The sequence below is a fragment of the Dromaius novaehollandiae genome, unplaced genomic scaffold (genome assembly GCF_036370855.1).
Source record: "Dromaius novaehollandiae isolate bDroNov1 unplaced genomic scaffold, bDroNov1.hap1 HAP1_SCAFFOLD_84, whole genome shotgun sequence".
Classification (NCBI taxonomy): domain Eukaryota; kingdom Metazoa; phylum Chordata; class Aves; order Casuariiformes; family Dromaiidae; genus Dromaius; species Dromaius novaehollandiae.
Window position 1 is genome coordinate 104,922 of NW_026991408.1, and position 24,426 is coordinate 129,347.

At 75.6% G+C, this 24,426-nt stretch overlaps 1 protein-coding gene across 17 annotated transcripts; it reads left to right on the top strand.

Annotated features, from left to right (window-relative positions):
• Window positions 1–894: 894 nt before the first annotated feature.
• Window positions 895–23,943, top strand: LOC112991635 (pleckstrin homology-like domain family B member 1). Of its 17 annotated transcripts, none has more exons than XM_064504112.1 (25): window positions 895–952; window positions 4,765–4,860; window positions 5,149–5,272; window positions 5,622–5,792; window positions 8,904–9,029; window positions 10,014–10,906; window positions 12,031–12,213; window positions 12,289–12,426; window positions 12,534–12,671; window positions 14,870–14,998; window positions 16,040–16,195; window positions 16,285–16,395; window positions 16,623–16,712; window positions 17,005–17,127; window positions 18,307–18,444; window positions 18,974–19,117; window positions 19,271–19,435; window positions 19,890–20,006; window positions 20,142–20,235; window positions 21,380–21,665; window positions 21,903–21,993; window positions 22,110–22,256; window positions 22,366–22,585; window positions 22,676–22,761; window positions 22,889–23,943. In XM_064504112.1, the coding sequence occupies exons 2-25, from the start codon at window positions 4,804–4,806 to the stop codon at window positions 23,027–23,029; spliced, it is 4,068 nt and encodes a 1,355-aa protein (XP_064360182.1). In that variant the 5' UTR covers window positions 895–952; window positions 4,765–4,803; the 3' UTR covers window positions 23,030–23,943. The 17 variants fall into 17 exon arrangements, with proteins under 17 accessions (XP_064360182.1, XP_064360188.1, XP_064360184.1 ...); XM_064504118.1 differs by having other exon boundaries at window positions 934–952; window positions 4,768–4,860; XM_064504114.1 differs by lacking the exon at window positions 895–952 and adding an exon at window positions 2,874–2,998.
• Window positions 23,944–24,426: the final 483 nt, after the last annotated feature.

Below are 24,426 nucleotides of genomic sequence, written 5' to 3' on the forward strand. Positions count from 1 at the left end.
ATTTTGCTTCTGAATGTGTGCAGGTTGCATTTTCCTGCGATAGCTCCAGGGCTTCTTGAAACAAGCATCTGAACGGGCCTTTGCCCTGTTATGTTAGGGTGATCTGGGAGAGCTTGCGCTGCTCAAACTTTAAATCCAGGGCTGGAGACAGAAGGAGCACATTTAAAATATGAGTAGAATGAGAGAATTTTCATGTTAGTCTTCAGGTATGGCCAGAGGAAGGGGGCTGAGCTTTTTCTCTGGGTTTGCCCTGATGATACTGGATGTCAAACTGCCTTTCAGCAAAGCTGCTTGCACCAGAGCTAGCCGTGGTAATTCTTGGAGCCAGCAGCAACTCGGGGATCTTGTGTCTTAGTTTTTGGCAAACCGTAGAGCTAGAGGGCTGTACTTGCTACTGGGAGCCTCAGCACAAGTTCTCGTTTGTGTTTAAAACAAAAAAACAAAGTGTAAAAGCAGAGTTAGAGAGAGCCTTTCCCCAAAGAGTTGGCGTTCCGCTGTGTTACAGCCGCAGGTGAGCAGTCTCCCTGTGCAAGGCAAGCTCATCGCAGGGCAGTGCACAGGGTGCTAGCCCGCTCCTTCCCCTGCTTGCCTCATGCCCCGTTCTTCCCCGTTCCCCCGTGGTGAGCGTTCGGGCGTGGTTTCCCCGTGCTTGTCCGGGCTCAGGTACCCCGGCGCGCCGATGCAGGCCCGGGAGGAAGGGATGTGTCCTGGCTGTGCAGCCCGGCCCCGCGCAGCGCCCCGTCCGCTCGCTGCTGCGGGAGCAGAGCTCCTGCGGAGGCGCGGGCAGCCGCTCCCCGGGGGCTGGGGCCGGCCGGAGCCCCCAGCTGCGGCCGGGGCGCGGGGGTTGCGGCCGCTCCCAGCGCGGGGGCCGGGCCGGACCGGGGCGGGGCGAGGCGCCGCCGGGACTTAGCGCGGGGAGCGCAGCGGAGCGGAGCGGAGCGCAGCAGCGGAGGTGAGAGCGGGCCGGGCCGGGGGCGAGCAGGTGGGAGCAGGTGGGAGCGCGGGGCTGGGGCTGGGGCTGGGGCTGGGGCTGGGGCTGGGGCTGGGGCTGGGGCTGCCGTCGCGTCCCGGACCCGCCCCGGGTGCCCGGAGCCGGCGTCCCCCGGGGCGGCGGGGCAGGGCAGGAGGCGGCCGTGGGGGGAGAGACCGGCCGCGTTCCCACGGCAGAGCCGCGCGGCGCCGGGACCCCGGGCTGCCCCTGGGACCCCCTGGGACCCCTGTCCTGGAGCGACACCGCCGCGCTGGAGCCGCTTCAGAGAGAGCAGAGGCGCCGGGGGGACGTGGGAAAGGGGGAAGGAGCCGGTGGCTGCGCTCGGCCCCGTGTGCGGCGGGGTCACGGCAGGCCCGTGGGGACGGGGAGCCCGGGGAGCTCGGGGGGACGAGATGGAGCCCAGGAAACTCCCCTCGGCCACGAACATCCGCTGTCGCAACATCTGGGGATGCGGGGTGGCCTGGAGCTGCTCCGGAGCCCCGCTGCGACCCGGCTGCTGGCATCTGCCTCGCTGGGGGCGGCGGGGGCCCCGGACACCGCGGGAGGCTGCTGGGGCTCGCCAGCCCCCAACCCTCCTGCCCCACGGCGCGTGGGGCTGCGCCCAGCTGCGTCTGCCCTCGCGTGCCTCGGCGCCCGCCGGCCTAGAGCCGGGGTGGGAATGGTCCCTGCCTGCAGCAGGAGCTTGTTTACTCCGAGCTTCCTGCCGCGTCCTCCGCGTCCCCCGGCCGCTGCCAGAAGCCCGAGGAATCCCTTGGCCCCGCCGGCTGCCTCCGGCCCGGGAAGCGGCCCAGCTGCTCTCCCGCCCGTCCCGCCGGCCCCGCGCTTCTTGGGAGGCCCTCGCACGTCGGGGTTTGCCACGCGGCGGCCCGTGCCCGCGGCCGCGCTTCGGTGTGCGCGGGGCCGTCGCCGGCGGGAGCGGGCCGCTGCAGAGCGCCCAGGCGTCGCAGGTTGGCGTGAGCCCCCGCGAGCCGCTGTTGCCCAGCGGCCTTTGCAAAACGGCCAGAAACCGGGACTAAGAGCGATGGCCGTTTCGGAGGGGAGAGGCTTGTCCCTGCCCCTCCGCTAGCAAGCAGAAAGTGGGGTGATGGGTTTGTGCGGGGGACCGGGGCCGTGACCCGCCAGCCGCGGGGAGCCGGGCTGAGCCCCCGTGCCGCTCGGCCGCGGGCCCCGCTGCAGCTGCGGCGGTGCGGGAGCGCGTCGTCGGGGGGGGGGGGGGGCTGAGATCAGCGGGTGCGGCCAGGATTCCTCGGCTCCCGCCGGGGCTGGGGCGGATTTACGGCGCTGTTATTGCCGGGCGTGTTGTGTCTCCCCAGCAACCGCGGCCCAGCCTGGCCGCCCCCTCGCTGGGGCGGGCTGGGGGCCGGGTCCCCCCCGCGCGCAGCACCGCGGCAGGATGGCGGGGGCGGCCGCGGGGCCGTGGGAAAGGCGGCCGCCTCCAGCCGCCGCGGGATGGGGAGTCCTGCGGGCGCGGGTGCGGGGAGCGGTGCCGGGGGCTCCCGGACCCCCTGCTCTCCCGTGGCCCGCGGCCACGTTGCTCCCTCCCGGCCCCGCGCGTCCCGGGCCGGGGGTGGGAAGGGGCAGCGGCGCCGAGCGCGCGAGCAGCTGGAGCGAGAGCGCGCGGCCAAGTTGGCCGCCGGCCGGGGATGCTGCGTGGTGCGCCCGTTAGCTCGGCAGCGCCCGCTTCCTCCCGTGACTCACGCGGGAGGGGAGGCGCTGGGGGCGAGCGGGCGGCCCCGCTGCCGGGGCTCCTTGCAGCCGTCGCGGCCGCTGCCCCGGGTGCCCGAGCGCTGCGCGGCGGCGGGCGCTCCCAGGCCTCGTGCTTGCACCGCGGCTGGGCCAGGCCAGGCGCTGGCGGGCAGCAGCCCGTGTTGGCACAGCCCTCGTGCGCACGAGGGGGTTGCGGCCCCCGGCACGCGGTGCCGGTGCCCCGGGGATGCAGCCGGGCAGGGTGCGCGGGACCCGCTGCGGGTCGCCCTGGCGGGAGCAAAGCCCCTCCGCGTCCCCCAGGTGAGGCCTCGCTCCCAGGCTCTGCCGGGAGAAGAAAGGGCTTTTTGTTCCTCCTCCTCCTCCTCCTCCTCCTCCTCCTCCTCCTCCTCCCCTCGGCGCCCCGCAGCAGGGTGGCCGGGGGGGACGGGAGCCGGGGGGCAGCGCGGGCGGCCCGCGCGCGGGGGCTGCTTGCTATTTCGCGGAAACCGAGCCCGACCCCTTGGCATTTGCTGCCGCCGCCTCTTCCCACGGCGGGAACAAGCGGGGCGTTCTGCGGCCGCGGGGCGAGAAGAAAGGCCGCCTTGTCCCGGGCAGAGGTGGGGCGCCGCCGGGGCCGGCCACGGCCCTCGCTGCATTCCTGCCGCGGCAGCAGCTCGCGAGCGGACGCGCGGCTCCCGGCGCCGAGGTGAGCGCAACCGGGCCCGACCCGCACCGCACCGGGGGCCAGTGCATCCCCTGGGGCCGGGGACACGTGAGGGCAGGCGGAGCGGGGCTGCTGTGGGGCAGGAGGCACCCGGGAGGCGCCGGACGCCTGGGCCCCGGCCCAGCTGCTGGGCAGGGGAGCACGCGGGTGGGTGGGCGAGCGCGGGGTGGGGGGACAGGGCACCCCGCGCCGGAAAGGGGTTAACGCCGCGCAGGATCCCACCTTGGCCCCAGTCCCTTCCGACGCGGAGCCCGGCCCCTCGCTGCCTTTCCTCCTTCCCGTCCGGCCGCCGGCGCGGGGCCTCGGCGCAGGGGCTCGGGGCCTGCCGGCGCCCGGCGGCGTCAGCGGGCGCGGGGACGTGGGCACGCTGCCGCGGGGGCTGCCGCTCGGCGGGCGGCCCGGGACCGGGCGGCAGGTAAGGGCAAGCCGGGGCCCCGCGCGCGTCGCCGGGGAGCCGCCTCCGCGCTGCCCTGCGCGGTGCCGCGCCGGTGGGAAGGTCCCGGCCGGGCCACGCCGCGGTGCCCGTTAGCCGTGCGTCTGGGGCAGCCGGCGCCGCTCGCAGCGAGCGGAGCTGTCTGGGCGCCGGCCCAGCCCTGGACCCGGCCCCGCCGTTTCCCAGCATTTCATTTTTTCCGCAGTGTGTAATAGTCGCCCCCGCGCCCGGCTGGCCGTGCTCGGCCGTCCCGGCGCGGCTGCAGCGGGGGGGTCCCTCGCCGAGCCCCGCCGTCCCCGCGGGCCCGTCCCCGGGGAGCGCGCAGTGCTGCCGGCTCGCTCGGGGCAGCGGCGCTCCCAGGCCGCGGCCTGCGCCCCGCCACGGCCGCTCCCCGCGGGGCTCCCCGGGCGCCGGCACCGCGCTGCCTCCGCCGCAGCCGCGGGCGATGCCGGCCCGGAGCGCGGCCCGGCCGCCAGGGAAGGGTTAAGCGCTGAAGCAAGGCCCAGCGGAAGGGAGGGACGCGGGCAGCAGACGCAGACGGTAAAATTAGCAACCGCGGAGCGTCCCGTCCCGTCCCGTCCCGGGCTGCCAAGGCGCGACAAGTGGTCCGAGCGCTGGGCTCGCGGGATCCGTCTCCTCGCCCGGCTGCCGCGGTCGCAGGCGCGGGGGGAGCAGCGTGGCGGCTCCCGGGGGGGCGGCGGCGCTGGAGTGGGCGCGCGGCAGGCACGTGCACCGCTCGCCGTCGCTCGGTGCCACCCGTCCCGCCGCGGCAGAGCGGGGCGGGCGGGACGACGGGGCGCAAACCTGGGCGGCAGAGGGGTTCTGCAGCCGCTGCTCTGCGGCGTCGGGGCCCGCGCGTGCAGCACCCGCCCCGCCCCGCCCCGAGGGGCCGCGGCGCCGGGGAGCCCCTTGACGCCCCTCTCCCCGCAGCAGCCGCCCCCGCCGGAGAGCGCCGGGCGCGCGGGCACCATGGACGCGTCCAGCCGTGCCGCCGGCCCGCCCCGCAGGGTCCAGACCATCATCCAGGTGCGTGCGTGCGTGCCTCCCGCGACGGGCTGCGGCAGCGCCGAGCCCCCCGTGCCCCGCGGGACCCTCCGCAGAGCCGTCCGCGCTCCGCGGCCGCCCTCGGCCGCTCCCGGCCGATCCTCTTAGGGGATCGGCGGCAAAGCCGCTCGAGCTAAGCGGCTGGCAGCGCCGATCCTGTTAGACGCGGCCCAAGCCCCGATGGGCTCTGCGGGGCCCGTCCCCGGCGGGCCGCTGGGGCAGCTCGCCCCGCTCCCCGCGCCCGGCCCGACCGGCTGCCTTGCCCCGCAGAACAGCCCCCTGGACCTCATAGACACGGGCAAGGGGCTGAAGGTGCAGACGGAGAAGCCGCACTTGGTGAGCCTGGGCAGCGGCCGCCTCAGCACGGCCATCACGCTCCTGCCGCTGGAGGAAGGTGGGTGCCACTCGCAGCTGCTCGCGGGGCCGCGGCTCAGCCGGGGATTAGGGAGCAGATGAAACGCGCCGCGGCGGGAGCCGGCCGCTCCTCCGAGAGGCTGCTGTTAGCAACCGGCCGGAGCTGCGGGCTGTTCCCGCGGCATCCCCGGGGGACCCACCCGTGCACCGAGCCCTGCCGGGCCTCTGCCGCCCCAGGGAGCCAGCGAGGCGGCTCGCTGTGGGGCAGTGCTCCCGGGGCCAGTGATGGAGGCCCAGGGCCCGGCCGGGAGAAGGGATCGCAGAGGCGCGGGGGCCGGGGCGCGGGGCCGCGGCGGCGCTGGGTGCTCAGCCGCTGCTCCTGCTGCTAGGGAGGACCACGATCGGCTCGGCGGCGAGGGACATCGTCCTGCAGGGCCCCGGGCTGGCGCCCGAGCACTGCTACATCGAGAACGCGCGGGGCACGCTCACCCTGCACCCCTGCGGCAACGCCTGCGCCGTCGACGGCGTGCCGCTGCAGCGGCCCACGCGCCTCACCCAAGGTAGGCGGCCGCGGCGGGGCGGGGCGGGGCGGGGCGGGATGAGGAGCCCCCGTCCCCTGCAGCTCTGCCGGGCCGGAGGCGGCAGCGGGGAAGCGTCACCCCGGCCTGGCTGCCCGGCGCGGAAGTCGGCCCTTTCTCCCCGTTGTTGTGCACGTTTTCCACGTTACTGCAGACGTTTTGAGCCGGATTTGGGAAAACTACGTGAAAGAGCAGAATTGCTCTGTGAGGCAGCTCAGAGCCGCCCCGGCCAAAGCCTCCGCCGAGGCCGGGCAGGGGCATCGCGTGGGCCGCGCTGCAGGGACGCGTACGCTGCGCGGGGCATCTCCATCACCTCCCGCCCTGGCGGGGCTGGCCAGCCGTGGCGATGTCCCCGTGTGCGCGGGGGTGACGTGACACCGCGTGCGCAGTCAGGTCGGTGCCGTCGGCCAGCACCGTTCCCCTGTCCCTGCGGGCTCGCGCCGGCTGCCTCGCGCAGGGCGATGGCTCCCGCCCGGCACGGCTGTGCCGCGGGGCCCGGCAGCCCCAGGGCGGCTCGGTGGGGCAGAGCCTCGCCTTCGCGCCCCTCGCCTTGGCGCCGCTCGCCCTTCTGCCCCCGTCACGTTCTCAGCCGACTGCCGCCGCTCTCTGCGCGGTGTCACGTTTTCCGCGTCGGCTCCCTCGGCCAAATGAATCATTTTTTCTGATCGCAGCCCGAGGAGAGGGAGCGCGAGGGGAGGGGAGCGGAGGGGAGGGGAGCGGAGCCGAGCAGAGCGGCGCATCCCGCCAGGGCCGCGGGGCCGGAGGCGGGCGGGGGCGGGGGCGGGGGCGGAGCGGGCGGGGGGCGCGGGGCCCCTCCCGGCGCGGCCCCTCCCCGGGGCGGGCCCGGCGCTGCCCGGCGGCGGCGGAGCGGAGCGGCGCGGAGCGGCGGGAGCCCGGCGCGGCGGAGCCCGGTGAGTGCGCGGCGGGGCCGCCCCGGGGCTCGGCGGGGCGCGGGGCCGCCTGTTGCCGCGCTGCTCGGGGAGCGGGGCGGAGGAGCCGGTGCTCCGCCCGTGAAGCGCCTGCCTCGTGTCCTCGGGGCGTTGCAGCGGCCAGGCTGGGAAGCCGCTGCGGCCTCCAGCACCACGTTGCAGGGCAGCGCGACGGGGGGGGCGGCCTCGCGGGCTCGCGCCCCTTCTGCCTCCGCCATCTCGTCCGTGGGCCGCGGTGTCGGGTTGCGCTGCAGTCAGAATCCGGATTCGGACTCCTCGGCCGCCGCTCCGCAGGGGCGGTGATTGGTCGCAGAGAGCCGGGGGGCTGCACGAGGGCCGGGGGGCTGCACGAAGGCCGGGGGGGCTGCACGAAGGCCACGGGGCTGCACGAAGGCCGGGGGGCTGCACGAAGGCCGGGGGGCTGCACGAGGGCCGGGGGGGCTGCACGAAGGCCACGGGGCTGCACGAAGGCCGGGGGGCTGCACGAAGGCCACGGGGCTGCACGAAGGCCACGGGGCTGCACGAAGGCCGGGGGGCTGCACGAGGGCCGGGGGGGCTGCACGAGGGCCGGGGGGCTGCACGAAGGCCGCGGGGCTGCACGAGGGCCGGGGGGTCGCGCGCTGCGGTGCGCCGTGCCGCTGCAGACCCGGGCCCGGCGGCGGGCGCCCAGGGAGGCAGCCCGGACCCGGAGCCTCCCGGGGAGCCGTGCCGCCGGCCGCCCGGCACTTAACGCGGTCACGGGACCCCGCGGGAGCCGTCGTGTCTCGCCGCAGCTGGCGATGCAGAGAGGCTGCCGCGGGGGCCCTTGCCGCGTTCCCCGCATTTCGCTGCCGCAGCACCTGCTGCTGCTTTAACGCCCCGGCTGCCTCGCCGGCCTTTCGGCGGGGGAGCTGGAGGCCGGGCTGCCTCGGCGGCGCGTGCCCGGGGCAAGGCTGCGCTGGGGAGAGCGGCTCCGCCGAGCTGCCGCTGCCGTGGCCCGGACAAGCACCGCTATTGTCCAGGGTGTCTGCGGAGCGACGAGCGTCGGCGACGGCTTTGCCAGCTGCGCCCGGCGTGCGCCCGGCGTTTCTCGCCCCGGAGGCGGTCCGCGCGGCTCCCTGGCGTGGGGGCTGGCGTGGGCGGCTGGCGGGACGCAGAGCCCCTGAGCGGGCAGGGGAGCGGCCCAGGCCGTGGGAAGCCGTGCCGACGCGGACCCGGCCCACGCAGGGCCACGGCGTGCGCGAGCGGTCGCTGACTTGTGCAGCTGTCCCTCCCCGCCGGCCCGGGCGGGCGGGCGGCCCTGCGGCTGCCGCGCTGCCTGCGCCGGAACATGCCTTCCCGGGCGAGGGATTTTGGGCTGCGAGGGATTTTGGGCTGCGGCTGCCGCGTGCCGCACGCCCGTCCCCGGGGCGCTGCGGGCAGGGCGTGTCCCTCGCACGCTGCCGGGCGGGCGGGAGCCTCCAGCCTCTCCCGCTGCCCGGGCCGGCCTCCCCGGGCTGCATGCCCGCCGCCGCGCCCTGCACGGGGGCTCGGGCTCCCCCGGCTCGGGGAGGGGGCCGAGGCGCTGCTGCAAGGGGCACGGGCGGTGCGGGTGTGCAGGGGGCAGGGGCCGCCCCCCAGGCGCCCACCCCGCAGCCGGCCCCGCCTGGGCAGGCAGCGGGACTTTGGCACGCTGGCTTCCAGGTGCTGCTGCCTTTACGGCAGAGCGTGCGCGCGGTCGCGAGAGGCCATGGCTGCTGCTCGCAGGGCCGCGGGGGCAGCCGATGCCCCGGGCCGCTGCGTGCGTGCTGTGCCGGCGCGGCCTGCCCCCGCCCGCGGCCGCGTTCCTCGCGGGTGCCTGATCAGCGGCTCCCCGGCGCGGGCGCCCGGGCCGGGCCGGGCCGGGAAAAGGCGCTGTGCCGCTGCAGACAGGAGCTGTCTTGTCCGCCGCTGGCGGCCCTGGAGCGCTGCCAGCTCCCCTCCGACGCGGCGCGGCGGGCGCAGACCCCAGCTGCGCCGCGAGAGCCGCGCTGCCTGCCGCCGCGCCGGGGCTGACCTGGATTCCAGCCCTGCCCGCGGCGCCGGCTGACGGCGGGGGACGGCTCCCGGGCCGGGCGGCGCAGCACGGTGCAGGCAGGGTCTGGCGCGGTGCGGCCGCGGGGCTCCCGCAGCCGCGGGCTCCGAGCCGCCTGCGCTCTCCTCGCAGGGTGCATGATCTGCCTGGGCCAGGCCACCTTCCTGCGCTTCAACCACCCTGCCGAGGCCAAGTGGATGAAGAGCATGATCCCCGCCGGCGGCCGGGGCCCCGCCGCCCTCTACGGCCTCGCAGCAAGTAGGTGACCCCTTCTGCGGCGCGGTGTCCCCCCCTCCGTGTTGCGGGAGGCTCCGCCGCGGAGGGGCCGGAGCGCTCCCGGGGCTGCCGCGCTCCCCAGCAGCGCCCGTGCCAGCCGCGCCGCTCCCCCGCTCCCGCGCCCGCTGTTGACTCAGCCCGGCAGCTGTGCTGGCGTTTGTTAATTATTAATTCTGCCTCAGAAGAGGCTAATTGTAGCGGCTCCCGAGCCAGCTCCGGCCGGGCTGCTCGCCCCCAGGGCCACGGTGCTGCCGGCAAAGACGCCGTCCCCTCCGTGCCGGGGCCTCGGGGCGCCGGCGGAGCGGTGTTTACGTGCAGGGCTGCTGCAGGCAGGCTTCGAAGGCCGTTTCCCTGGCTGCGGCGCTTAATCCAGCCGGCTGCTTATCTCGCCGCGTCTGTCCGCGGGGCCGAGCCTCCTTCCCCCCCGGGCTGCCGCCGCGAGCCCGGGCAGCGCTCGCCCTCGCCGTGCCGCAGTGCCGGAGCGGCGGCTGCGACCCGCTTTCCCGAGGGGCACGCGGGGTGCTCGGGGATCCTCGGGCGAGGAGCGTGGTTCTCCGGCGGTGCATTCGCCCTCGGGACGCGATGCCGCGGGTGGATGCGGGCACGAGTCTTGCGTGTGAGGGACGGGTGGTTTAACGGCAAGGAACCGAGCTTGGCCGGCCCTGAGCATCCGAGCAGACGAGGCCCTCGATCGGTCCCGCGCTCGCGGTAGCTGGCCGTGAGAGCGCAGCCCGTGCTGCAGACCCGCGCGGTGCCGGCGGGCGGGATGCCGCGGGCAGCGGCGAGGGCCGGCACCGCGTGCTGCGTGCTGCGGAGCCCTATCGGGTGTCTGTTGCCCGGGTGATGGGACACCGGGCCGGATACCGCCGGCGTCTCCGTGCCCGGAGGCGGCGGCGCGGGGGACCGTGCCTGGGGAGCGCCGTGCCAACGCGACGCCCGGCTGAGGCCCGTGCCGTCTCCCCGCAGAGCCCGAGGCCCTGGTGAACGGCGCGGAGCCGGCGCAGCGCCCGCGGCCCAGCCACAGCTCCCTCGTCAGCTCCATCGAGAAGGACCTGCAGGACATCATGGACTCGCTGGCCATGGAGGAGCCGCCCCCGGCCCCCGGCTGCCCCGCGGTGAACGGCGGCGGGCGCTGCCTCCTCTCGCCGCCGCTGAGCCCCGGCGCCGCCTCGGCGGGCCCCGGCCACGACGCCGCCTCGCCGCCCTTCTCCCCGCCGTCCTGCCCGGCCGCGCCGCCCGCCGTGCCGGCGCGCTCCTCCAGCTACGGCCACGCCGTGCCCCCGCCGCCCGGCGCCGGCAGCCCCCGCGCCGCCCCGCCGGCCCCCCGGCAGCCCCCCGCCCGCGCCCCGCCGCCGGGCGCCCGCGGGCTGCAGCCCCCCGAGAGCCCGCGCCCGGGCCGCCGCGGCCCCGAGAGCCCGCGCGACCTGCCGCCCCCCAGCCCCTGCCCCGCGCGCCGGGCCGCGGCCCTGCCCGGCCCCCCCGCCCCGGCGTCCCCGTCCCCGCCGCCGCGGCCCGGCCGCGACGTCCCCGAGAGCCCCCGCGCCCGGCGGCGCGGCCGCGAGGAGCCGGCGGGGAGGAGCGCGCGGGCCGGCAGCCCCGCGGCCGAGCTGCCCCCGGCGCGGCGCCCCGGCCCCGCCGCCGCCCCCAGCCCCGCGTACGGCCTGGGCTCGCCGGCCGCGCCCTCGCCGCGGCAGAGCCCCCGCGCCCCCCGCAAGCTCTCGGCGGAGCTGCGGCCGCCGGCCGGGCTGCGGGAGCGCAAGAACAGCATCACCGAGATCAGCGACAACGAGGACGAGCTCCTCGAGTACCACCGGCGGCAGCGGCAGGAGCGGATGCGCGAGCAGGAGATGGAGCGCCTGGTGAGCCGCCGACGGGGCGGGACGGGGCGCGGGGACGGGCACCGCGTCTCCGCCGGGCTGAGCCCGGCTTTCCGCAGCCTGGGCACGCTCTTTGCAACGGCCGCGGGCTCCCGCTGCTCTGCCATCCGGGCCTTTCCTCCCGGGGATTTCGCTGCAGTTGCTAGCAGCGGCTTGCGTACAACGTGCACAGGCTCCCGGCTTATCCGGAGGGATTACGGCGAGGGGCGGCAGCTGGAGCTCCCGTGCGGGCACAGCTGGCTGGCGGAGACCGGCCCGGCCGGGGCCCAGCAGCAGCAGCAGCAGCAGCAGCAGCATCGGGCTGGCGCGTGCCCCTCGCTGCAAGCCGCGGTGCCTCGTGGCCGGCGAGGGCCGCGCGGATGCTGTTCCCGGCAGGGGAGGCTTTGTGGGCATGGCGCCGCTATATTTAGGGCCCGCGACAGGGTTTTTATAGAGCGAGCAGCTGCCTGGGTGGGGCTCGCCCCGTGCATCTGCAGCCCGGGCGCCGTGCCGCCGCGCCGGCCCCTCTGCTCCCGCGGCCGGCGTGCAGGGCCGCCTTGGTTTTCCGGGGAGGACAGTGGCACCCGCAGCCCTGGCGCCCGGCGGTCGCCCCGGGCTTGCAGCCCCGCTGCCGGCGGGAGGGGTGCGGGCTGGCGGCGTCGCATGGCCCCACGGCACAGTGGGGTGCTGCCCCGGCAGCGGGGGCCGGGGGAGGCCGGTGAGCCGCGTTTGCTCAGCCCTGACTCACGCTGCGCGCAGACGGCCTGATTCACCCTCCAGAAATAGCCGCGCGCGGCCGGCGCTGCTGCCTCTAATTAGCCTGTCTCCGGCCGCGGGCGGCTCCCTCGCCGGCGCGGTGCCCGCAGGTGGGCCGGAGCCGCGGAGGTCTCGGCAGGGCCGGCTGCCCCCGTGCAGCCACGTCCCTTGCAGCGGCCCGCGGGATGCTCGTGCAGCCGCGGAGGGGACGGAAGGGGAGCCGGGGCGCTCGGGCGCGCGTGCGTGCGTGCGGCCATCGGGCTTTGCCTGGCGTGCGCCCTCGGCAGGGCGCGGCAGCATCGCACGGCTGCCCGCCGCTGGGCCCGGGCGCGAGGGTGCTGCGGGGCAGCGCTGAGGGTGCCTCCCCGCAGGAGCGGCAGCGCCTGGAGACCATCCTCAGCCTCTGCGCCGAGTACACCAGGCCGGACGGCGCCGAGCCCGCGGAGGGGCCGGCCGGGCGGCAGGCGCCCCTGCGGCACGGGGAGAGCCTGGAGCGGTCGGACGAGGAGAACCTGAAGGAGGAGTGCAGCAGCACGGAGAGCACCCACCACGAGGTGAGGGGCCGGGGTGGCCGTGCCGCGGGGGCCGCGCCGCGCTGTGCCGTGCCCCGCTGACCTGCCCCGCCGCAGCACGAGGAGCTGGCGGGCCCCCGGGCCGCGGAGGCGCACCGGCTGGAGGAGGAGCGAGCCCGCGTGCTCGGCCGCCTGGACGAGCTCAAGGGCCGCGTCAAGGAGCTGGAGCAGCAGCTGCAGGAGACGTCGCGAGAGGTGAGGGGCCGGGGGCACCTCCTGCCGCCCCGCGCCTGGCTGTCGCGGCCGGGCTCGGGAGGGCCGCGGAGGGCTGGGACGTCATCCTGACGCGGCCGTGTGCCCAGGCGGAGCTGGAGCGGGCGCTGCTGCAGGGCGAGCGGGAGTCGGAGCTGGCGCGCTTGCAGCAGGAGCAGGAGGCCGTGCAGCAGCTGCAGGAGAAGCTCTCGCACCTCGACTCCAGCATCCGCAAGGAGCGGGACAAGGTAACGAGCAGTTCTGCCCGGGGAGCAGGCTGCCCCGTCCCTGGGGTCTGCCGAGGCGGCACCTGCAGCGCCGGCTCCGTGGGGCTCGCCCAGGCGGTCGCACCTGCAGCGGGGAGCCGCTGGCTTGCGCGGAGCAGGGAGGGCGGCTGGGCTCTGGGCTCGCGTCGTGGCGGTGTCTGTCCGTCCGCCTGGGGCTGGCGCGGCGTTCCCCGAGCCCTGACGCTCGGGCTGCGTTTTGGTGGTCGTCTTTGGCACTTGTGGGCTCCGGCCGGGATGCAGCGCCGCCGACTTTCCCCGCTGACCGCCGCCTGCAGCGGGCAGGTGCCGGGTCGGGGGCCGCGCGCTCCCTGCGCCCTGCCTCGGCCGGGGCAGCGAGGCTTGCGGTGAGCGTGCTGGGTCTCCTGCTGTCAGGGCGTCTTCGAGCGCTCGTGCGCGGTGGTGCTGGTGAACGCTGCAGCACTCAGCTGGCTGGCGAGGCCCGGCTCGTCTTCGACGCAGCATCTTCCCGCTGCGGCCAGGGACCCGCTGGGGGGTCCTTGAGCTCCCAGCTCGTGGCTGGGAAGCAGGTCTCGGCGGGCGGGCTGGGCGCCCGCCTCCCGCTCCGCCTCCCGCGCCCGGACTCGTGTTTGCCGCGGCCTCCGCGCGAGGGGAGACCCCAGGTCGCCTTTCCGCCGACGCGCCCTGCCCTGGGCAGGGACCTGGGTGCCGCAGCGCCTGCGGGCAGGCTGCCGGCCTCGCCCCAGTGCACCCAGTCAGGACGCAGCGGGCGCGCGGCGTGCCCGGCACCGGCGTGCTGCTCCCCGCCAGCGAGCCCCCGGCACGCGGCGGGCACCTCCGCCGGGACCCCGTGCCCGGCGCTGCGGGAGCTCATCCCTCGCCGCGGGGCGGCACGCGGCTGCAGCGCCCGCGGGCTGCGTCGCTCGGCTGCTAGGGCCGCGGGGGCTGAGCTGCCGTCGGCACGTCCCGGGGCTGGGCGTTGCGCAGCATCCCCCCGCGGCGTTTGGGGTCTGGTTTGGTTCGATCTTCGGTTTTCCGGCCCTTTAGTAAGGTCTCTAGTGAAAGTCGACCCTGTGCAGAGCTGAGAGAGCAGCGAAAAGAAATCACGCTCCCGAAGCCGGCTGGCTTAACCGTTTGCTTTCCTAACCAGGCTGCACTAACCTGCTCTAACGGTGCTCCCCAAAGTCCCCCTCCGCATGCCCCGAGCCTCGGTCCCCGCCGAGCCCTGCCTCTGCCCCAGCTCGCCTCTGGCCCAGGCCCCGGCGGGGCGGGGGCACCCGCACCGCCCGCCCGTGCCGCCCTTTGCCAGCGCGGCGTGTTCGCGCGGGGAGCGCGTCTCCGGCTGCGGCGTGCTGCGGTTCTCGAGCGGTGCTCGGCCGCGGCGGTGCGGTCCTGGGGCCGCTTGGCGATGCTCGTGAAACGTGGCCCCGGAGGCGGGACGCGCTCGGGCAGGCCTTCGCGGTGCCGCGTGCCCCGGAGCGGGTGAAGCTCCCGGGTTCGAGCAGGGCGCAGGGCGTTGCGCTCGCCGGGGCCGGGGCAGGGAGCTGGGGCTCCCGGGTTCCTTCCGCGGCCTCCGCTGTCTGTGTCTGCTCCATCACTAACCTGCCGCAGCGAAGCCTGGAAAGCTCTGGAGCGCCAGCGGAGCAAAGCGCTTACTAACGGAGGGGAGATCGGATCTCAGTCTCGTTTTCCCTGCCGCCCCGGGCACCCAAAGCGCTGCGACGTCCCTTCCCATGGAGAAGGGCGGCCGGCGGCCGCTCGGTTAATTGACCGCGGTCTGGGTGCTCGTTAACAAACGTATAACCGATATCCCCAAGATCGATGCCCAGCGATGCCAGGGGCCCGTGGCGACGGCCGGGCCCTGGGAGTGCCGTGATGGCCCAGGGCCGCACAGGCGCCCACCCGGCAGAGCCGCCCGCAGAAGCGGGGCCGCTCCGTGGGGCTGGGCCTTCCGCTGCGCAGCACGAGACTGAGCTCCGCTCCGAGCGCCGGCCGCGGCCAGGCAGCCCGCCCCGGCGCCCGCCTTTGCCTTCCCGACTCCCCGCGGCTTTCTGCCCCTGCTCCCCGCCTGAGCCCCTGTCTAACTCTGCAGCTTCTGCATGGCGCGGATTTGAGAAGTGTGTTTTCTCTCTTTTTTTTGTTTTGTGTTTTTGTTTTGTTTCGTGTTTTGTTTTGTTTTGTTTTGTTCTCCCCCGATTCAGGAGAGGGCAAAGCTTGATGCAGAAAGGAAGGAGCTAGCGAAACTGCGGGCGCTTTACGCTGAGTCGAAGAGCCAGCTCGCTAACTGCCCTGAGTCAATGCGGGAGCAGGTGCAGGACCAGATGAGAAGGGTCAGTGTTTCGCCCCCCCTGCGGACCGGGGCCCGCCTGCCCCTGCTCCAGCGCAGGCCAGCTCTCCCCGGGCAGCGGGGGCCGCGCCGCACGCTTGGCTCCCGGCGCCCCGTGCACCGTCTCGGTAGGTCCCGGGCGCAATCCCGCCCGGCTCCGGGTCTGCGTTGGGCTGCCGGCGCGGGGAAGCGGCTCCCCGCGGCCCGGGATGCTCCGGAGCAGGGCTGCTGCGTGCGGCCGCCCTGGGGCCCGGGGACGCGGCGGGACCCGTCCCGGGGCGTCGGGGCGCTGTGCGTCGCCGTGCGGGTCTGCGCTCGGCTCTTGCCCGGAGGCGCTTGGGTACGCGGGCCGCTCGCTTTGCGTTGCCGCTGGTGCTCGGTTTGCGGCGGCGCTGCCCGCGGCGAGGCGTGCGGAGCGCCCGGCGGGTCCGTGGCGGCGCGGTGCCGGGCTGGCGCGGGGGCGGCTCGCTGCCCTCCGCCCACCGCCCCGGGCGCAGGGCGAGACGCGTCCCCGCGGGAAACCTCCAGCATCAGGAGGAACGGCCGAGGAGAGCCGTGCCGACGGCTCCGGCCGCTGCGGCGGCTGGCACGGAGCTGAGCGCAGCCTGGGAGCTGCGCCGGGCTGCGGGGGCGGAGGGCACCGGGGGCCGCGGGTCGCCGGCGGCTCGGCGCCCACCCGCCCCGGGCTCTGCCCCGGTGCCCGCGTGGCCGGGGCCGTGCGTCGGCGGCCGCGCCAGCGCGCTGCGTTTCCCTGCTCGTGCCGCTGCCGCGGGGCAGAGCTCGCCGTGGGGAGCCCGTCCCCGAGGCGCCTGGCCGGGCGAGGGTCCCGGCTCTGCCGCCGCCGCGGAGGGGCTGCTCTGAGCTGGCCGGCTCCTCCGCAGCGAGGCGGGCGGGGGCTGCCCGTGTGGGTGCTGAGCGCGGGCCACGTCCCCGCCTGCTCCGCCAGGAAGGCGGCTGCCCGCTGCCCGGCCGGCATGCGGTCCCCGCGTCCCCACGCCGCCCCGGCCGCAGGCGCTGAGCAGCCGCCGCGCTTGTGTGTCCGAAGGAAGCGGAAGCGCTGGAGACGGAGGCGAAGCTCTTTGAGGACCTGGAGTTCCAGCAGCTGGAGAAGGAGAGCCGGCTGGAGGAGGAGCGCGAGGCGCGGGGGCAGCAGCTGCTGCAGAGCCGGGCCGAGTGCCACCGCAGCATCGCCAGGAGGAAGGTGGGAGGGGGCAGCCCCTGGGCGGGCGGGTGGGCAGGGCCGGCCCCGCTGCGTCCCGCGCCCGCTCATCCCGGCGGCTCGCCCCGCAGGAGCGGGTGGCCGCGCTGGATGCCCAGGCCGCCCAGGTGCGGCTGCAGAGCGCCCAGGAGGCCGAGCGCCTGGCCGGGGAGAGGAGCGGCGTGCTGCAGCTGCTGCAGAAGGTACTGCTGCCGGGGGGGACGGGGGGCTCAGCGCCCCGGCCCCTGCTCCAGGGCCGGGCACGCGGCAGCCCTCGTGCGTGCTGGTGGTGCGGCCCCAGCAGCTCCCTCTGCTCGGGGGGGAACCCGGGCTGGACCCCCGCTCGGCGCCTCCGGAGCCCGGGGTCCCGGCGCCGCAGTGCCAGTAACTGCTGCCCTTGTCTCCGCTGCCGCTGCCGCTGCGCGCGCAGGAGAAGGAGAAGCTGGCGTCTCTGGAGAGGCGGTACCACCTCGTCACGGGCGGCAGGAGCTTCCCCAAAATGTCGCCAGCTCTCAAAGAGGTAACCGGGGGCGGGGGACGGTCCCCGGGGCTGCGCTGGCGGCACGGAGGCTGCCGGGCCTCCCTGCGCAGGGCTCCTCCGCTCCTGCCCGCCGGGACCGGCTGCCGGCTCGGCCGGGCACCGCCTGCCCCGGGCATCCCAGGCTGCCGCCCTCGTCCCAGCAGCTCCGGGGGAGCGCGGGGCTTTCTCCTTGCTGCGCCGGGGACCGCTTGCTTCCTGGGGGGCGGCGGGGGCTCCCGTGGCCGCGCCGTGCCCGCGCCCGCCTTGCCCATTGCTCTTTGCCCTCCAACAGGAGACACTGCATATCTCAGAGCCCTATGAGCTGCTGGAGGGGGCTAAGCCCCTGGGCCCCCTGCCCGGAGCAGCCTCCTTGGCTTCTCCTCCCTCCGCCCGCTCCCACCCCAAGGCGCAAGAGGTAACGGCACTAACCGCATGTGCTCGCTCGCTCGCTGCGCCCCGGGGCACGCGCGGGGCCTGGCTGGAGGCCGGCAAGCGGCCCGGCGGCCGCGGGGGCCACCAGCCCCCTTAAACAGACTAACGTGCCTTTGGGCAGGGCTCGAGCCCGCAGGGAAGCACGCGGAAACGGCGCGGCTGGGTTTGCTCTGTTAGCCGCCCGGTGCGTTAACCCTCCGAGGCGGAGCTGGGTGCTCGTTGCAGCTGCTCGCTGAGCTTGCTCGGTCCCCGCGGCCGTCCCGAGCGGGCTCGGCACCCCGGCTCTGGCCGCTGGCCGCCTGCCGCAGCCCGGAGCTGTGCCCCAGCGCGCTGCTGCGCTGCAGAGGCGTCTGCGCTGCCCTCCTCCCACCCGCCTACCTGCCGCCTGGGGACTCCTGCGCGGCGTCCCTCCGGCTCCCGCTGCCCTGGCCGCCCCCAGAAAGGAACAAGCCCCCAGAGTCACGGCAGTCTTTGGGCCAGAGCAGCAGAAGCGGCTGCCAAGCTGGCTGGCAGGGTGCTTAGCTTGAGTTTCTGCCTGCGCCGCGCGGGTCCTTGGCAGTCGGCTCCGTTGCAGAGTGGAGAGCTTCCCGGCGGGTGCTGGTGCTGCTGCAGCCCCCGGGGCCGGGCTGGCGGCCGCGGGATGCTCCGCTGGGCGCCGAGGCTCTGCGGGGCCCTGGCACGTCGCCGCGGGGCTGCATCGCGCGCGGCGGCGGTGCTGCCGGCCCCTGCTCTCGCTTTAACTGGTGTCCGCGGGTGCCGGGGCTCCCCTGCCGCCGGGGCTGCCCGTGGCGGCTGCACCGCGTGTCGAGTACGGCGCTCTCGCGGTGTCAGGGCAGCGCCCGGGCTGCGGTGCCCGTGTGCAGTGGAGCGTGTCCCCTGGCAGCGGCGGGCACCGGGGCGGCAGAGCCCGTGCCGTGCTGGCTGGCTGCGGAGCGCCTGCCGCCGGCGCCGTGGGGACGAGCCCGGGCCGGGCACCGGGCACCCGGGGCGGCTCTCGGGGGCCGCAGCGGCGCGAGGGGCCGGCGAGGCAGGGAGGCCCGGCCGGCGGAGGCGGGGCAGGCGCGTGCGAGCGCGGGGAGGCTTGTTCCCGCTTTGCGGTCGGTGCCGTGAGGCCAGCGCCTGGGTCTAACTCTCCTCCTTCTCCTCCGCCGTGGGTTTCTAGGAGTACATGAGGCTGTCTGACGTTTTCAGGTTCTACAGCGGTGCGTGCGGCCCCCGCCCGGACACTAAAGCTCCCGCTGCTGCCCCTGCTGCCGCGCCTCGCTCTTTCTTGCTTGCTGTACCTCCCGCGGCCGACGAGGTACCGCCGCAGAGCATGCTGCGTCCTGCCTCCCTGCCCGCCCCGGCCGCTGCTCCGGCCGGCTGCGCGGCCGCCTCGCTCGCCCCTGCTCCGGCCGGGCGACTCGGCTGCGCCCGAGCGGGGAGGCGAGGCCGGCGCGAGCAGTCTCCTTGCCGGGGAGCGTTGCCGACCGCTGCGGAGCGGGCTGCCCCTTAGCGCGGCGGCCGGGGGGCTGAGGAGCGCGGCGTGGCGTGGCGTGCCCAGCGGGCCAGTCCGCCGAAGGGCCGGGCCTGGGCCCGGGGAAGGCACCCGCGGGGCTGTGGCCGTGGTGCCCCCCGCCCCGAGGAAGGGGTGGGAGCGGTCAGGTGGAGCTCTTGCCGGGTTCCCGCCCGGCGCGCTGCCGGCAGCAGCTCGGCCCCTCCGTGGCCGTTGCACCCTGTGCCTGGGGGCCGCGCTCCGGAGGTGCCTGCTCGCGTCCCCGCGTGGGTCTGTCCCTCTGGCCGTCCTTGCTCCGAGCCTCTTCGTGTTCACTCTGCTTCTCTCTGCCCAGTACGTGACCGTCGAGCAGCTGGCGGGGATCCTGGGCAGCGCCCGCGCCCCCGCCGCTTCCCCGCCGGGCTGTGCCCCTCCGTCCTCGGGCTGCCCTCCTCCTCCTCCTGCGCCGCCTCTCTCTTCTCCCTCCGTCTCCGCAGAGGTTCGTGTCCTGCGCTCCCCCCTCGCCCTGGAGCCCGCCCTGGGGCCTGGGCGCGGGGCAGGGATGCTCGGCGCGGTGCTCTCGGCGCACGCCTCCCTCTCGCTGCGTTTCCCTGCCCGTGCCCCTCCTGTCTCACGCGTTGTCTCTCTTCAGATGGAGAAGCAGCTTCAGGGGGGCCCGGGGTGGCTCCCAGCCCTTGATTTAGAGAAGTGGTACCAGGAGGTCATGGCTGGCTTTGAAGCCTGCTCCCCTGTCTCTCCTCCTCCTTCCCCTCCTCCACTGCCTGCTAAAGCTCACCCTTCTCAAAAGCCTCTGCAGGTAACGCCCCGCTCCCGGCGCGGGGCGGCGGGTCCGGCCGCGGGCTGCGCGTGGTGTGCGGGGGGCCGCGGGCTGCCGAGCGGCGGCACGGCCGCGCGAGGCTGCCTGCTCCGACCCGAGCTGCGCGTCCTCCTCCGTCCCGGCACTGCGCCGCCGGCCCTCGAGCTGCGCCGGGAGGCTCGGGCTCCCCTCGGGGACGGCGGGCTCGCGGGGCAGCGCCGGCCTCTATGGGGCCCCGAGACCCACGCGGAGCCCGGCAGCCGGGACGGTCCCTGCTCCCGTGAGCTCTGCCCCTCCGCCGCAGGCTCAGCCCGCGCGTCCCCGGGCCGCGGTCCCTCCTGCCGCCGTGGGACGGAGCCTCTGCAGCGCCAGGCTGGGGAGGGCTTGCACCGAGCCGTCTGTCCGGGGGCTGCGGGGCCCCCCTTCCCCTCTCAGCGCCGCCGCTTGTGCCCAGGTCTATCGTGCCAAGATGGAGAGCGACGCGGGCGCCCTTGCCCCTCGGATGAAGAGCGGGACCCCCTCGTCCTCGCAGCTCAACGTCTCGGTGCTGGGGCGCAGCCCCTCGCCCAAGGTATGGCCGGGGGGGGCCCGGGGGGGGGCCGGCGGGCTGCGGGGCCGGCGGCACGCGGGGGCTGGCCCTTGCAGCCCCCCCGCCGGCCGCTCCCGGAGGCGTCCCTTCGCCCAGCGCGTGCCGTCCTGCCCCCAGGGCCCCCCCGGCGGCACGGGCAGCCTGCCCCGCAACCTGGCAGCCACGCTGCAGGACATCGAGACCAAGCGCCAGCTGGCCCTGCAGCAGAAGGGTGAGTGCCGGCTCCGCGCGTGCCGTGGGGCTGCGGGGAGGGCGGCCTGGCCCCGCCGCGTGGGTCTGCAGCTCCCGGCGCATTGCACGAGCAGCCGTGGGGTGTGCACGGCACCCGCGCTGCTTCGGAGGGGCCCCTGCAGCCCAGCCGCACGGCGCAGAGTCCCCGCGCTCGCCCGCTGCCCTGCTGGAGCCCGCGGCGAGGAAGGGCTGAGCCAGGGCCGGTCCCCGCGGAGGGAGCCCGGCTCCCTGCCCGGCACGCCAGCGGCTGCTCGCTGCTGCGCCCGACGAGGACGCGGCCGGGTCAGCCGGCTGCCGGTGCTGCTCCGTCCCCTCCCGCGTGCTCGGGGCGGTTAGGGCTGCTGTCGGCTCCGCGCTTTGCCTGCGCCGCGGTTTCTTTGCCGGCACCGGGTTTCACCTGGAATGGTGGAGGCGAGCCGGCGGTGGGGCTCGGAGCGTGTGCGGGGTCTCCGGGGCCGGCCCTCCTTGGCAGAGGAGGCGCACGGCCGGTCCTGGGGGCTCCCGCTGCTTTCCGAGCCCATCCTGACGTTTGTGCCTGCTGGGCAGCGGGAGCATCTCAGGAGCCTGCTGCCTCGTCCCAGCTCCACGGGACCCTCTGGGCCAGGTCTTCCTGCTCGCAAGGCTTTGGGATGGCGTGCTGGACGTGTGGGCTTGGCACGTGCAGCCCCAGCTGCCCCCCCGCGCGTCTGAGCTCGAGCCGGGACGCCAGCCCTCGGGCCGGCCTTTGCGAGCTGCCGCCCTGCGGAGCAGCACGGGCTGCGCGTGCATCTCCCGGGGCAGGTCGGGCCGGGGCTCCGCAGAGGGGGGGAGCCAGCCGGGCCGTAGCCCCCGCCGCCGCCCTCCGCGGCGGTGCCGTCCGCTGCTGGCCTCGCAGGCAGCCCTCTGCCCTCCGCTGCCCGCTGGCGGCGTGCTGCCCGCCAAGGCGCTGCCGGAGCCGGGCGCGCGGCGCGCTGCCCCCGCAAGCGTGAGCGGGGCTCGGCGGGGCGCCGGAGGCTGCGGCAGACCCGGGCAGGGCTCCGCAGCTGCAGCGGGCGCGTGGCCCTGCCGACCCTCCCGGCCGCGGTCTGTGCCCCTCCGGGCGCCCGCCGCGCTGAGCGGCCTCTGCTCTCCCGCCCGGGCTGCAGGTCAGCAGGTGATCGAGGAGCAGAAGCGGCGCCTGGCCGAGCTGAAGCAGAGGGCGGCGGCGGAGGCGCAGTCCCAGTGGGAAGCCCTGCACGGGCAGCCGCCCTTCCCCGCCGCCTACGCCCCGCTCGTGCATCACTCCATCCTCCACCACCACCACGGCCTCGGGGCCCGGGCCGAGGAGCTGGACCACGCGTACGACACGCTCAGCCTGGAGAGCTCGGACAGCGTGGAGACCAGCATCTCCACGGGCAACAACTCGGCCTGCTCGCCCGATAACGTGTCCAGGTAGCCCCGGGGCTCGGCAGCCGGAGGGACGAGCTTGCACGGGGGCGACGTGGCCAGCTCGGCACGGGAGCCCCGTGGGCACCTTGGAGGCGTCTCGGGGCTCGCCGGAGGCGGTGCGCCCTGCGGGACCCTCCGGCTGCGACGGGGCCGGCGCTGCCCAAACGGCGCCCGCTCCTGCACCGGGACGGGCTCCGCGTGCAGGGCCCACGCGTGACGGCAGCTCCGCTTGTCCTGCAGCGCGAGCGGGATGGAGGCGGGCAAGATCGAGGAGATGGAGAAGATGCTGAAGGAGGCGCACGCGGAGAAGTCGCGGCTGATGGAGTCCCGGGTGAGCAGGGCCGCGGGTGCCGCCTGCCGCGGCGGGGCCGGGACCGGGACCGAGACCAGGGCCGGGGCGGCGGTGCCGGTCCCAGCGCGCGGGCCTGAGCGCCTCCGTGCCCGCAGGAGCGGGAGATGGAGCTGCGGCGACAGGCGCTGGAGGACGAGCGCCGGCGCCGGGAGCAGCTGGAGCGGAGGCTGCAGGACGAGACGGCGCGGCGGCAGAAGCTGGTGGAGAAGGAGGTCAAGATGCGGGAGAAGCACTTCTCGCAGGTGCGGCAGCCGTGGGGCCGAGGCCTCGTCTCATGTCGTGCGGCTCTCCCGCCGGCGTCGCGCCAGCCCGGCCCCGGCACCGTTTGCAGGGCTGCGTTGCTCTTCCTAGGCTCGGCCCCTGACGCGGTACCTCCCCATCCGCAAGGAGGATTTCGACCTGCGGCTGCACATCGAGTCCTCGGGCCACAGCGTGGACACCTGCTACCACGTCATCCTGACGGAGAAGATGTGCAAGGGGTACCTGGTCAAGATGGGGGGCAAGATCAAGTCCTGGAAGAAACGCTGGTTCGTCTTCGACCGCATGAAGCGCACAGTCTCCTACTACGTCGGTGAGTCCCCCCGCCGGCGGCCCGGCTGCCCTTCCCGCGCCCCCGCCGTGCCCTCGCCACCACGCTGATGTGGTTCCTTCCCTCGCGCAGACAAACACGAGACGAAGCTCAAGGGCGTCATCTACTTTCAAGCCATCGAGGAGGTCTACTACGACCACCTCCGCAGCGCTGCTAAGGTGAGGCCCCGGCCCGGCCCGGCTCGGCTCTGGGGCACTGTCCCCGGCCGAGATGACGGTCACGCAGCCGGCGAGGGCTGTGCCGCGGCTCGGGTGGCCCCAGCTCACCCTGTCATCTCCTCTGCAGAGCCCCAACCCCGCCCTCACCTTCTGCGTCAAGACCCACGACCGCCTCTACTACATGGTGGCCCCCTCCGCGGAGGCCATGCGCATCTGGATGGACGTCATCGTCACGGGGGCCGAGGGCTACACCCAGTTCATGAACTGAGGGGCAGGAGGGGCCGCCGCGGGCTGCCCCGGCCGGCCCTGCCTTCCCCAGCGGCCGGGGACCCTCGTGTCCTCGCCCCGCGCCCTGGGACCCTCGACGAGCTGCTCCTCGGCCTCCGTTTCGGGATGCTGCCCCCGCGCTGGGGCGTCTCCCGGCCGAGGGGCCGGCTCGCTCCCGCGGGCGCGGGGTCGTGAGCCCTCTCCAGCCCCCGGCATCTCTGAGCTTTAAGGATTCTTTTTTTAAGCACCACACGCAGACGCGACACAGCCCCTGTATTTTTGTGCTGCAGCTGTCCCGGGGCGCGTCGTGCTCCGGCCTGCCCCCCGCACACACCCCGCGCCGTGCGCTGACCCCAGTGCGCGCGAGGGGCTGCGCGCGGCCACGGCGCGGGAGATCGAGCGGCGCAGCCGCCCCCCCGGCCAAGAGAACGTTTACGTGGCTTTAAACAGCAAACGAGTTTATTGGACACATATCACAGCGCTGAGAGGTTCAAAGCGCAAACGCTGCCAAAGACCTGACTCTTCCGGTGCCCGGGAGCCCGAGGCAGGGCCGAGCTTTGCTGCCGCCGGGCGATGCTGGATTTCAGACCTACGCCGTGGAGCTGCCGCCGCGTTCGTTCGGCGAGAGCTGGCGTGGCCGTGCCGTGGCCTTCGGCCCGGTGCCAGCGCACGGAGCCCTTCTGCGCGGCGCGGCGGGCTGCGTCCCGGGCGGGTGCCGGGCCCGGGAGCCGGTTTGGGAAGAGGGTGAGCGTCCCTGGAGAGGAAGGGAGCGTTTAGACCCCCTCCTGGCTTCAACCCCCCTTTGTAAATCTTTTTTAACCCATGTACGTGACTGCCTCCCCCCGTGGCCGGGCCCGCCCGGGTGCTCGCGGCGTGGGGGCAGGCTGCAGACCCATAAAGCGTTTCCTAACGGCGTCTCCATGCCCCAGTGCGCGGCCGCGGGGCTGACCGCTGCGCTCTGCGGCCCGCCGGGGGGGGGGGGGGGGGCTGCGGGAGGGGCCTGGGGGCACCGGGACGGGGCTGGGGACACCGCGAGGGGCCTGGGGGCTCTGGGGGGGCGGTTCCTGGGGCTCAGGGAGGTTCTGGGGGCCCCAGAGGGGTCGGGGGGCTCGGGGGGGTGGTCTGGGGGCTGCAGCAGGGTCTGGGGGCCCCGAGGGGGGTCTGGGGGGGCCCTGGGAGCTCCGGGGGGGGCTGTGGGCGCCGGGGGGGGTTTGGGGCTCCGGGGGCCGCAGGCGGCGAGGCGCCTCCCGGCCGCCAGGGAGCGCTCGCACGCGGGTCTGCTGCCGCGGGGGGGGGGGGCGCCCACGTGCGCACGTGTGTACGTCAGCACGTGGGTACGTCGGCACGCACGCTTACGCCCCCCGTTGCCCCGCCCCGGCGCTGCCGGCGGCGCTGGCC